We start from the raw sequence: 13,536 nt of genomic DNA, 5'->3' as shown, positions 1-13,536 counted from the left end.
AATACAACTATATATATATTTTTTAAACCAATATTAAAATTGTAGCTCCAGTTATGTAACAAATAAATTATCTGATTTTTTAGTATCACCACTCATAATAAAGTGCAGGTGAGCACATACACAACCAACAACCACAATAATACACAAAAATGCTCTATGAAAACAGAATTAATTACTTTAGAAACCAATTATACTGTATCATGTATAAGTCTTTCTTTGTATGCTATTAGTGACCGATGGAGGACAGGGAAAAGCTAGTTGTGTGATCGGTACTGATCCGTTAGAGCTTACACCTCAGGGCAAATGTATCTACTCGCCATGTCTCTCTGTGTCGTGTCAGTGAATTGATGACCCATAAATGGCTGTCTGTGGTTCCTTTGCCACATTGAAAAAAAAAACAAAACAAGCGCCGCCACATAGCAACAAAAAGCGCCTCCAGATTACTCATAACTGTCATGTCTCCATACTGACAAATTTCATGAAGTATTAAGTCATGTTCCAGTGTAAACATTCCCGTATTTTATTTTCCTCTGAATCTTTACATAGTTTGTTAATTATCTTTTATTTTATTTTTTAAATTATTATTATCATTTTAACTGTTGGGTGCCATACGGTATGTATATTTTCACTCTAATAGCAGTTGTATTGAAAAGTTTGAAAAGGCTGCCCTCTAGTGTTGATTGTGGTATTTACAACACTGTCTTTTGAAGGCTAGTACAAAACAGTGCTTACAATGCTGTTACTGTACTAAGATACTATTGTTCTATATTTAAATTTTTATTTGAACAATTTTATTTCTTATTTTTATTACACGTTATAAAAATCTTGCTTGAACACAATCATTATTTTGCTAATTATTATCAGTTTAAAATGAACAACTAATAAAACAAAACAAAACAAAAAAACATGGGTAAATGTCCAAATGCTATTTACTTTAGGGCTGCAACTAACGATTAGTTTCATAATAGATTAAATGGATGATTAATTTAACGATTAATCGATTAACCAGATAACTTTGTTTTTCTTTCTTTCTTTCTTTCTTTCTTTCTTTCTTTCTTTCTTTCTTTCTTTCTTTCTTTCTTTCTTTCTTTCTTTCTTTCTTTCTTTCTTTCTTTCTTTCTTTCTTTCTTTCTTTCTTTCTTTCAACTACTTTCACAATTTGCCTTGTGTTTGGCATGTTGTAAGTACCAATGAAGACAAAATGGACAACTATTTCCTTCATTATTTTCATTTCCATCAATTATCATATTCGTTGGCGACTAATTTATTAATCAATTTAACCGATTAGTTGTTGCAGCTTTATTTAGAAGCTACTTTAGACAGTAAGATGTCCGAAAATCGGCAAAAAATGTGAATTGTTGTTTTCCAAAGTAAAAGCGGATTTTTGTTCATGTCCTACTTTGACTTAACAAAAATATATTTATGAAATCTGATTATATTTACAACCGAGAAGTTACATATATGCTTTAATTTAAAGAACTTAAAACATTTAAGGTGACGACGGTCCTTAACGATTAATCGATTATCAAAATAATTGTCGATTATTTTGCTACTCGATTAGTTGTCGATTAATCGAATAATTGTTGCACCTCTAATGTACTATGTATTTATTTTTATATTTTTTTATTGTAACAGTAGCAATATGATTTAAGTACGTCTACAACTACATCATAACATGTGCAGCATTTCATTCCTTATGTGTCCGAAGATTATTTTGATAGGTTTATATTCAATCACCATTCTTGTGATATTACTATGTTTTTTTAATGCTCTGAATAATATAGTAAAATAAATTTGCATGTTTGTTGGCTTCGCAGGTGATGGACACACTTTCTAAGCTTTCTCACACACCGACTGCACAACAAACTGGAATCAGGTATGTTTCAGTTAACACAAGACATGACAATGTGATTAATGTTATTTATATGTATTTACACACAAGTCACTGTTTGGGACGTACCTTGATATTGTTAATAACGGCGTTAGAATGTAACGGCGTTACTAACGGCGTTATTTTCTTCAGTAGTGAGTAATCTAATTAATTACTTTTCTCATCTTGGCAACTCCATTACCGTTACTGAGGTGGGAAAGGCGTGCGTTACTATGCGTTACGATGTTGGTTGACTCACGGAGACGAGAGAGCAGAGCAGGAGTGGGAAGGAGGCAAGGTAGTGTGACGCCGTTGCAAACGTGATGCTAATATGCTAGGTGGCTCCAATAATACTTGCCTGTAGCCGATAGCCTACAAACTACGCCCACATGATGCTTCGGTAGATATCACATATATACAGAACTAGATGTAAATGACAGACACGGCGGCATTAGCAACATGTATAATAAGGACCTATAGATGCATTAGTAAACAGCCGCCATCTTAAAGCAGTAGACTTCTCAGGAAGGCTCTGTTGTTGAGAACCTTCCTAGCGAACCTAAGTAACTTTTTATCTAAAATGCTCTTAAACCCGCAAAACTTAACTTAAATCTATCTTTACATGATGAAACAGTTTTAAAACTTACACATGTCAAAAGTAGACAGAAGGGAACTAATGCAATAACGGGAGCAATTTTAACAACTTTAACGGTTAATTCACAACATTAAATGACTTCCACTTTTTTTTAACGAAATGTTAGACATCAATGGTGTACCGCAAGCAACACGTCACTTCCGCTCAATAATACTCATGATATTAGCTACTGTTGCTAAGGAGAGACACGCCAACGTTTGTCCTTAATAGGAAATGAATGGAAATCGTGTACGAAGGAGATGTTTACAGAGCAAAACCTACCAATTCTCTCCGAAAATGATGTCCCCGGTGCCAAATTCACTTGCAAAGATGTGGAAGAACATACAAATGTTCAGTTAAAGAGATGGCTTGAGTGTCGAAGGCTGAAAGAGACGAAAAAAAACGAGTCGACCGAAGCATAGCCATAGCTTTTTTATCGACGCGACTGACAATGACATTCTTCTATTTCAACAAGCTATTTACCATCAGCCCTGTCTTTTTATATATCCTCTAGTTGTCCTATGTCTTTGACCATTCTTGGGGGTAATTTAGTTAGTTTTGTGTAGCGATCGCAAATGCTACTCAGTGACAGCCAACAAACACTTTAAAGTTTTTTCATTGATAACAAATCTTAATTCTATAATTTATTTACACTTCCCCCTTACTAAAGTTTTTTTTATTTTAATTTTTTTTTTTATAACAGAAACGGTAACAGTGGCAGTCAGATACTATTGTAATTCTTTTCAGGTCATTCATTGTCTGACAGAAGCAGTACGGCACAATGTTACGCTAAAAAATAAGTTGAAAATATAAAAATGGCTTACCTCTTTGTCCTCTGAAAGACCATGCCAACCCAACAAAATGTTTACTGCATATGAAATGTGAATGGATTCACCGAGCTGGTGTTAAAGTCGATTGACTTGTAAGTTTATTCGGAAGGAAGTTGATTCGGTCTTCACATTTTTTCCTCCTTTGGTGTCCGGAAACGTATGAAGAAAACATCCTTCATATGTCGTAATGTCTAGAGTCGTTTCTACAAGTTCCAAAAAAGCAACGTGTGATCAGCTTGTTCGTTTTTGAAAGATTACCGGAGAAAAGTAGCACTAATTACATTGTTTTTATGCGAGGGCGGGTCTATAATGTCCCACTTCGGCTTTACGATGCGACGTCACGGTCTAAAAGTAGCATGCGCGCGATACGCCATTAATGATTCTCAGCTGAAAATGGAAGACATATTGAATAATATAATTACTTACCTTCTTTTCATGGCTGGATTGAAACAAAAGCAACGTCTGTAAACGTGGGTTTCAAGGGTAAAACGGACAAATTTAAAATAGTTCGGGGGCTTAATGCGACATGAATCTGCTATGGCAGCATATAGACATATTGTTCTATCAAACAAAACAGTTATTTTGGCTTAAAATACAGCAGTTTATTTTAAAGAGGGGGGCAAGAGCAGAAACTGCTTTTTCAGTCTTGTTTGTGTTTTCTGCCAAATACATTTTTTTACAGCATTGACAGAAGTGTATATTTTGTTTTAAAGGTCTTTCCCTACTGAAGAAAGTGTTGAAGATGAGGACATCTACAACCACCTTGAGGACTTAATAGAGTAAGAATAATAGCCCCTCCTTCTTCTGACATGATTCGAACACTTTTATAATAGGCACATTGTCATCAATTGCCTAGATAGAACAACACAACTTGCTGATGCTATTATGTAGGTTTTTGGCTTGAGAATTTAGTCTCCCTCCTACAAGTCCATGCTGTTGTATGCTTGCGGAACATTTGTTGCCTGGGTGTTGACTGGAAGATAGCCACCTCCCTCAGGGCTCTCAGCACCACCTCACCCCGCTTTTTCCCTACCACAAGGCATGTACGTAAAGTTTGTTGTTTGACCGTCTGCTCCTTTAGTTTTTCTTCAACTTTGATTTCCTACTCACCCAAGACACAATGCATTTTAAAAGAGAAAGCATTTGCATGTTGATTAAGAGCCTCAGGCCCTGTTTAAACTTGGAACACTAATCGACATAAAAGGTTACCTGAAATGTGAGGCTTGTGATGTGCTCCCCCTCCATTCTTATGCTTTTTGTTAAGGGTTTTTGTAAGCAACAGAAATCGAGAGAGAAAATGTTTTAGTTAAAGTGCTTTTGGAAGGCTCCCATTACCACAGAGCTCTGCTCTATGTTAGTGCTGACAGGTCTAGGCGCTGAAGAGAGTCTGCAAGTGAGTGTTGACAGTTTGGATGTAATAGGCGCTCGACAGCGGCCAGCAGTGGACATGTGGGAGGTGGATGTTGCAGCCGTTATTAAATTGAGCCCACTTTTGCTCTTGACTTTTTGTACTTCTTGCTTCAATGTTTGAGTGATGATGCTGAATCTTGACGTTGCTCTTTAATTCAGATCAGAATCGCATACACTAACAGGAGATACTGTACTTTTTAGGGCATGGCCGCCACCAGACATTTCACTGCAGCATGCGCCCCAGTATTGATCTGCAGTGCCCCAGTATAAATTTCAATGGTAAAATGAATATGGTGACTCATATAAATCTATTCACTCCATATACACAATATGCACAGTGCACATGGCTCCTTAATATGGTAATTTATGTATGTAACTTTGACTGCGATAGACATATGAGTCGATACTTTCGCACTTTCAAGAGATATGCTGTGTTCATCTGAGTTCCCAAGTTGAAAAATTGTTCTGATGTGTTGTCAAGTCGTAATGTCAGAAAAAACATGGTTGCTACAACAAAGGGTAGCCTATTTTAATGCTCCAACGATACATCTCAAGTTGAGTGACTATTTGGCGCTTTTTATAGACACCATGTAATAGAGAATCGTTCTTTCGATTACTCCAACAACACATGAATGCAGCATCAATATCACGGTGCGTGTGCCAATCATTAAGCCGACGGTGAAAATGGCATCTTCCCACCTGCTTTACAGGTTATTGCCAGATCAGCTGTCCATCCTTGTATCCTTGTTGGTCGTTTTTGCATCTTTTGTTTGGTCGCCCATTGTAAAATTAAATGGTTCAACTTTATTCTTTACATATCAGGCAGTTACACTGCTGGCCAAAAGTATTGGCACCCCTGCAGTCGTGTCAGATAATGCTCAATTTCTCCCAGAAAATGATTGCAACTACAAATGCTTTGGTGGTACTATTTTCATTTATTTTGCTTGCAATGAAAAAACACAAAAGAGAATGGAAAAAAAAAAAAAAAAATCAAATCATCATTTTACACAAACTCCAAAAATGGGCTGGACAAAAGTATTGGCACCCTCAGCCTAATAGTTGGTAGCACAACCTTGAATGAATGAATGAATTTATTGTCCTTGTCATCATCATCATAATCATTGACAGTTTCAGAGTGTGGAATTTGCCGAAAGAAAGATGATGACAGACAAAGAAAAGACGGAAAAAAGCAAATGCTTATCGATACCCGTCCCCCAACAGCCCGGGATGCACAGTCAAGCATGTTTGTGTTACAGTCCAGTTATTATCAGTTTTTTGTTTTGTTTTGTTTTTTTTCACATATCATTCAGAAGTCATTGATTGCCATGGAATTTCACATATTGTCAATTTGAGTGGGTTCATTGTATCAGTTGATGTCCAGTTTAGCTTATTTCTTTATTTCTTAAACTTCTCCTCGCAGGCCCTGTCCTTGGGAGATAAAAAACTCATACAGCGCTGTTTTCTTTTTGCAAGCGTTGATAAGCGTCTTGGTCATCCAAGGTTTGCTTTGCATTCTTTGTCTCGTGGGTTTGCATTGTAAACATCATTCCAGTCTTGAGGCAGATGGTCGGTGATATCACAGCAATGTTGTATCCGTGCAAATTAAAGTCCGCTGTGTAGTACTTACAGTTGTTCGACATGTTATTGTAAAAGTTGAGGTCAGGATCAAGATTATCAGTTGGGTCATCATGGTACTCATCAATCTGGTCATCCAAAAGGTGGTAACAGGTGTCATCATTAATTTTCGAATGAGGTCAGCTCTTCTAGGCTTCTCACGACTCTTATCTTCATGTCTAACGACTTGACAAGGATTTTGCAATCAGAGACCCAAGTGCTGGCAATTTTCCCCTCTTTTTTGAGCTGACGTGCTTTTCTCGCTATGTGGGCATTTCGGCGAGTCAAGTTGTCATTCAGAAAAATCTTCGTTCCTTTCAGGCGGTGGCGCTGGTCAAGCAGGGCAACCTTGCTCTTGTGGTCTGGCAACTTCATGACCACCGCCGCCGGTCCTCTTCCCCTAGTTGGAAGCAGAAAGCAGTGACGGATGTCCTGCGAGTCCACCTTTATTCCAAATTCTTGCAGCTTGGCAATTGCCTGTTGAGCCACAGGTGGGCTAGCGGCCTCGGCATATGATCTGGGCGTCAGTTGTAATCCAGAGATGATGAGGTCATTTGCGCGTCTTCCTTGGTCAAGATCATCAGCCAGAATTTCCAGCCTTTTGATGCGAGCCTCCTTCTCCTCAACCACTTGCTTGAGCTTCTCGTTTTCAGCGCGCATCAGCTGTAATTCTTTCATGACTTCCCGATTCTGGCTTTGAATCAGGTTAGTCAGAGAAGCCTCCAGGTTGGTCAGAGAGGCCAGAGAGGCCACTATTTTCTGGATGGAGGAGTTGACTTCATCCAGATCCTCAGGTTTCAGAATTTTCCGAGTCATACTGGAGTCCTATTTTTCAGGCTGGTCCCGGCCCTGAGCGCTTATCAGTTAAGATTGGAGCGTGCTTTCAGGAGCTCAGAATGTGCGTCTGTACACTTCGAGCAGTTAGACAGCCAAAAAAGGCTGTCCTTTAGACAAAATAACTGCGAACATCCGCTTCCGGTATCCACCAATGAATTTCTTAGGGGCTGTTTACATGGGGACTCTCCGAGAATCTGAAAAATTTCAAATCTGCATTTATATGGGCCCGTCTCCATTTGTACAATGTCGAAATTCCGCATGAAAACGATGTAGTATTCATGCCAGGCCCTAGGGGGCAGTGCAGATTTACAAGGCGACAGTGAATGATGCACTTTGACCCCTAACAAGCTCCTTAGCCCGGAAAAAAATATGCCCGCCCACTCAAAGCAATGGCATTTTTCTTCTGTTCAAAAAGGCACAAAAATGGAAACATTCAACATATTTAATTTAAAAATATCATTGAAAGAGTAAATTAGAGGCGACATTCCGCCATATTTGCTGTTTTTAATGTTTAGAAGCACCGCTGAGAACGCCCAATGTGACGTGTACGAGTGCTGACTTTATCAGGGCGGTCTCGCGCCTGGGGAGCTTTTGATATACTACATACATAGCAAGCCCCCCTTAATCCCCCGCAATCAAATTCTTCCACTTTGGAGGCAGGATTCAGAATTTTTCGTCTTCGCCGACACCATATGCACGCGAGGCGATTCCGCTACTCAGTCATTGCGTCTTTGTGTCGCAGAGTCGCCATGTAAACTGCCCCAATGCTCGGCTGAAATTTTAGACCATTCTTCTTTGGCCAAAAGCTCCAGATCTTTGAAATTTAAAGGGTGCCTTTTCCAAACTGCCATTTTCAGATCTCTCCACTGGTGTTGTATGGCATTCAGGTCTGGACTCATTGCTGGCCACTTTAGAAGTCTCCAGTGCTATCTCCGAAACCATTTTCTAGTGCTTTTTGAAGTGTGTTTTGGGTCATTGTCCTGCTGGAAGACCCGTGACCTCTTAGGGAGACCCAGCTTTCTCACACTGGGCCCTACATTATGCTGCAAAATTTGTTGGTAGTCTTTAGACTTCGTAATGCCATGCACACGGTCAAGCAGTCCTGTGCCAGAGGCAGCAAAGCAATCCCAAAACATCAGGGAAACTCCCTCATGTTTGACTGTGGGGACAGTGTTCTTTTCTTTGAAGGCCTTGTTTTTTTCCTTGTAAACTATATGTTGATGCCTTTTACCAAAAAGCTCTACTATTTGCCTCATCTGACCAGAGAACATTCTTTCAAAAGGTTTTTGGCTTTCTGAGGTAAGTTTTGGAAAACTCCAGCCTGGCTTTTTTATGTCTCTGGGTCAAAAGTTGGGTCCTACCACAAAGTCCCCTTTCATTCAGATGCCGACGGATTGTACGGGTTGACACTGTTGCACCCTCGAACTGCAGGACAGCATGAACTTGTTTGGATGTTAGTCGAGGTTCTTTATCCACCATCCGCACAATCTTTCGTTGAAATCTCTCGTCAATTTTTCCTTTCCGTTCACATCTAGGGAGGTTAGGCACAGTGCCATGGGCTTTAAACTTATTGATGACACTGCGCACAGTAGACACAGGAACATTCAGGTCTTTGGAGATGGACTTGTAGCCTTGAGGTTGCCCATGCTTCCTCACAATTTGGCTTCCCAAGTCCTCAGACAGTTCTTTGGTCTTTCTTTCTTTTCACCATGCTCGATGCGGTACACACAAGGACACAGGACAGAGGTTGAGTCAACTTTAATCCATTTTAACTAGCTGCAAGTGTCATTTAGTTATTGCCACCACCTGTTATGTGCCACACGTAAGTAACAGGTGCTTTTAATTACACAAATTAGAGAAGTATCTAATGATTTTTCAAAGGGTGCCAATATTTGTCAAGCCCATTTTTGGAGTTTTGTGTAAAATGTTAATGTTTTAATTTTTTTCCCATTCTCTTTTCTTTTTTTCATTGCAATCAAAATAAATGAAGATATTACTACCAAAACATTTGTAATTGCAATCCTTTTCTGGGAGAAATTGAGCATTATCTGACATAATTGCAGGGGTGCCAATACTTTTGGGCCGCAGTGTAACTGTGCTAAACTACTCGATTCGCAAATTGAAGTAGCAGATTAGCTGCCATCTTTTAGCTTAGTGGCTATATATACAGTGATAATTACATGTGTTTCTAGTGAGAAGCTCTCATTCAAGAGCTTTGTCTAAGATTGTGTTAAAATGATATGTGGTATTTGAACTGTATCAACACTGATGCTCTTTATTGCTATTTGTTTATATGACCAAAATAAATAGAAACAATCTGTATGAATGAATTACCTATCTTTGGGATATAACCTCTAACAATTTTGTATATGTACTTATCATAATTTACTGCTGTTTTACAAGCATTTTATTTTTTACTGCAGTCTCTATAATGTGTAACAAGATGTATTCATTTTTTTATTCTTATTTGACTAAAACAGCATTACTCTTGCAAATGGATGTTAGAAAGTAATCTACTTGCGGAAAGGATAAATCAGCAAGGAGGAATGAGAGAGGTAAGTTAGGTAACCCACCTAGGCAACATAAACCACTTTTAGGTCACAGGACAGAGGACAGAGCATGAAGAAAACAGGAGGCGTGACAGCAAGCCGACATGCTAACCCAAACCAAGCAGCTTTTCCATGTCTTATTCTCTTGTTTCTAAAACAAAAAATCACACAAAACTACCCTGACTCATGTCACACCCGGCGGCAAGGTTGATTGCCCTCACTGATCGGCCAGTCCCCGGCATCGAGCAAGTTACGGCTTGTTGTTCTGCTGCGGCCACGGCGGGCTGGCAGTGCTCGTCACCGGGAATGAACGCCGAAAATAGCCCATTCTCGGTGGACAAACCGGCCGACTTTGGAGGGGGTGGGGTGCTGCCAGTGGCCAAGCCGAGGAAAACGCATTCTTGGCGGGCACGCGACAAGGGCCAAGCGGGCTTCCGAGGGGGTGGAAGTGACCATGTTGTGTGACAAGCCGCCGGTCGTCGGCCAAGTGGCCTTCTCGGTGGACAAGGAGAATTTATAAAAATACATGAAAAAAACAAAATACAAAACCAACATACATGTCTACAAATTCTCGGTAACAAGAAGCAGCTGCTTGACATAACTACGTCTGTTTTGTCATCCGTGCTACAGTGAGAACGGGGTGGAAGATGAGGAGGATCTGTATGACTGTGTGTATGATGATGAAGAGGGCGGCGAAATCTACGAGGACCTTATGAAAACGGACGCTCTCGTTCCCCAGGTCAGTCTTTTTCTCACGTCACCCCTATGCGAGATTTCACATCACATACCATCACATCAGATGACACCGAGTCATGAGCTACATCATGCACATATGTGGAAATTCCTAATATGTGTTAGGATGTAACAACCAGAGCTGGGTAGAGTAGCCAAAAATTGTATTCAAGTAAGAATAGCATTACTTCAAAATAATATTACTCAATTAAAACTGGTCATCCAAAAAATGTACCCAAGTACAAGTAAGCAAGTATTTGGTGAAAATAATACTCAAGTAATGAGTAACATTGTGAGTAACTGCTTTCAATGTTTGATTTTTAAACAATGTATTTTGTGTAAATATATTTTTTCTAAACTCCATGTTGTCCCTTTAAACTTAAAATATTAAAAATGTACAATTTTTAACCCAGTTTACTATAATCCAGCAATTCACTATCAACACATTTATTATTGATGCAGAAATGTTAAGTACACACAACAAAAGCATTTGCATATTCAGGACAGTGTAATGGACTAACTACATTGGAAAATTAGGGCAGTTCATTTGTTTGTATGTTTTATTTTTAGAAAACTAAATTTTGCATGATGCTTCTCAGGGAAGAGCCTCCTTTTTTTGTATTAAAATCGCATGTAGTTTTAATATGAGAATGTTTTGAAAGCAAATCATCCAACTTCCATGTTTAACTCTGAATTTATTCCAGAGTTTCTTGATTATACAGTACATGTTATGCTACTATGTGTATGTGTGTACTTGTACTATACAGGTGTTCCAAAAACAGGCAGAGATTGACATCAGGAGCTGCTGTTTGACAGAGATCAAGCAGACAGAAGAGAAATTTTCTGACACACTGGATTCTATAGAAAAGGTACAGACAGCAAGATAATGCCATTTTTACAATGACATCACTTTTCCTCAAAATATTAAAAGGTAGAAATTTAAAATGACAAAAGCTAAGGCCAAAGATTTGTTGAATTTAATTTTCAGATTAAAAAAAAAAAAAAAATCTAACAAGTACCGTAATTTTCGGACTAAAAGCCGCTACCTTTTTCCCTCATTTTGAATCCTGCGGCTTATAGTCCAGTATGGCTTATTTGTTGATTTATTTGGGTAAATAGAAAACACTTTATTTGGCAGCGGCGTCATAAGACCATCATAATTATGACATGACACTATCATTATTATGGCAGTAACTCTATTTTGTCCAGTTCATATGTTTTACATCCATTCAAAAGTGAGATAATTTTCCAGATAACATTAAATAACATCTGCTATAAGCATTCATTAATGTTCATGCCACTGTCATGTCATAATTATGATTGTCTTATGATACTCTTCTGGCGCCACTGTCAAATAAAGTGTTACCAAATACCATAAATTGCAATTAATGAAATAACTGGAACAGTAACTGAAGAAATAATTAGCACAGAACATGAATTTTGATTTTTTTTTTTACATCTGTAGTACTGCAATGCATGCTCGGAGGCATGTTGGATGAAAACAGTGTTGACAGCAGGTGGCAGCAGAGGATGACTGACTCTCCCAAGGGAGCAGTGATGGCCAAATGACAATTCTTGGAGCAAAGAAGCTTTGCAGCTCATTGGTTCAAATCGTCGTGGTGGTTCATTTGGTCTTCTGACAGTCTTAAGATGCCGCTGTAAAGTGAAGTCTTACTGATTAATATCTTTTGGTATAAATATCCCATAATACAGTGAGGACAGCTGTGGTTTATAGTCCAGTGCAGCTTATCTATGAACAAATGTCGTTTTCGTGTAAAATTTGGTGGATGGCGGCTTATAGTCAAGTGTGCCTTATAGTGCGAAAATTACGGCATGTCTTCTGTTTAAAGTGAAATTTTTTCCGACAGCGTGCCTATGACTTTATTTACATATGCTGTTTGATTATGCGCAACCATTTTAGTTAGTATAGTTACTTCCAGTGTTGTTTTTGGCAGCCCTTTTAATTTTCTTAGTTTTGTCTTAATCTTCTGGACAATAATACTAATTAGTCTTCGTCATATTTGAGTCATTTGTGTTGAAATGTGTTCGTCTTTGTCTAGTTTATGTTGATGAAAACTCAGACTGGTTTCGTCTAGTTTTCGTCGACGTTTACTCAACATTTGCGTCTGTAAAATTCGAAAGTTTCACTCCAAAAATATATTAAAAAAAAAGCTTTCCAAATAGAGTGAGAAAAATAAGTATTTAACACCTGCGATTTTGCAAGTTCCCTCACTTAGAAATGATGGACTGGTGTAGTATGATTTTTAATCAATTTATTTGGATTATACTTCTGTAAATAAGTATTTTAACTGCTGTCAATTAGATAGAATTGTGAGCTTCAAAGACCTGTTAGTCGCCTTTAGAAGGTCTAACGAATAAGTGGAGTGGAGGTAGACTTTTTAGTCTGTCTTTTTGACCTGTTTGAGGTGGTTAGCTTTATACAAACAACTGTCCACCCTGTACAATCAAGACTCCAATTCCTAGCATGGTCAAGACCAAAGAGCTGTCCAAAGACATAATTGTAGACCTCTACAAGGCTGGACAGGGTTACGGGGCAATTGCCAAGCAGCTTTGTGATATAAGATCCACTTTTGGAGCAAATATTAGAAAATGGAAGAACCTAAACATGACTGTCAATCTCCATTGGACTATGGCTCCATGCAAGATCTACCTCGTAGGGTCTTAATGATCCTAAGAATGGTGCGGAGTCAGTCAAAAATGACACAGGAGGAGCGAGGCATTGACCTGAAAGGAGCTGGGACCACCATTTCCAAGGTTACTGTTGGTAATACACTAAGACGACATGGTTTAAAATCATGTATGGCACGCAAGGTTCCCCTTGTTAAACCAGCACATGTCCAGGCCCGTTTTAAGTTTGCCAATGACCATTTGGATTATCCAGAGAAATCATGGGAGAAAGTCATATGAGATCAAAATGGAACTTTTTGGTCTTAATTCCACTCACAGTGTTTGGGGGAAGAAGAATTACGAGTACCTTCCCAAGAACACCATCCCTACTGTGAAGCATGAGGGTGGTAGCATCATTCTTTGGGGGTGTTT

At 38.7% G+C, this 13,536-nt stretch overlaps 1 protein-coding gene across 2 annotated transcripts in view; it reads left to right on the top strand.

Annotated features, from left to right (window-relative positions):
- Positions 1 to 13,536, top strand: part of LOC130908455 (guanine nucleotide exchange factor VAV3) — a 282,969-nt gene that overhangs the window by 151,049 nt on the left and 118,384 nt on the right. For both annotated transcript variants that reach the window (XM_057823892.1, XM_057823893.1), the window contains exons 3-6: positions 1,818 to 1,876; positions 4,048 to 4,113; positions 10,375 to 10,483; positions 11,244 to 11,345. In XM_057823892.1, coding sequence (XP_057679875.1) covers positions 1,818 to 1,876; positions 4,048 to 4,113; positions 10,375 to 10,483; positions 11,244 to 11,345 — 336 coding nt within the window. The remainder of the gene's footprint in view (positions 1 to 1,817; positions 1,877 to 4,047; positions 4,114 to 10,374; positions 10,484 to 11,243; positions 11,346 to 13,536) is intronic.

The sequence above is a fragment of the Corythoichthys intestinalis genome, chromosome 20, assembly GCF_030265065.1.
Source record: "Corythoichthys intestinalis isolate RoL2023-P3 chromosome 20, ASM3026506v1, whole genome shotgun sequence".
NCBI lineage: Eukaryota > Metazoa > Chordata > Actinopteri > Syngnathiformes > Syngnathidae > Corythoichthys > Corythoichthys intestinalis.
Note: the sequence above shows the minus strand (reverse complement) of the source record. Positions and strands in the feature narration are given on the sequence as shown.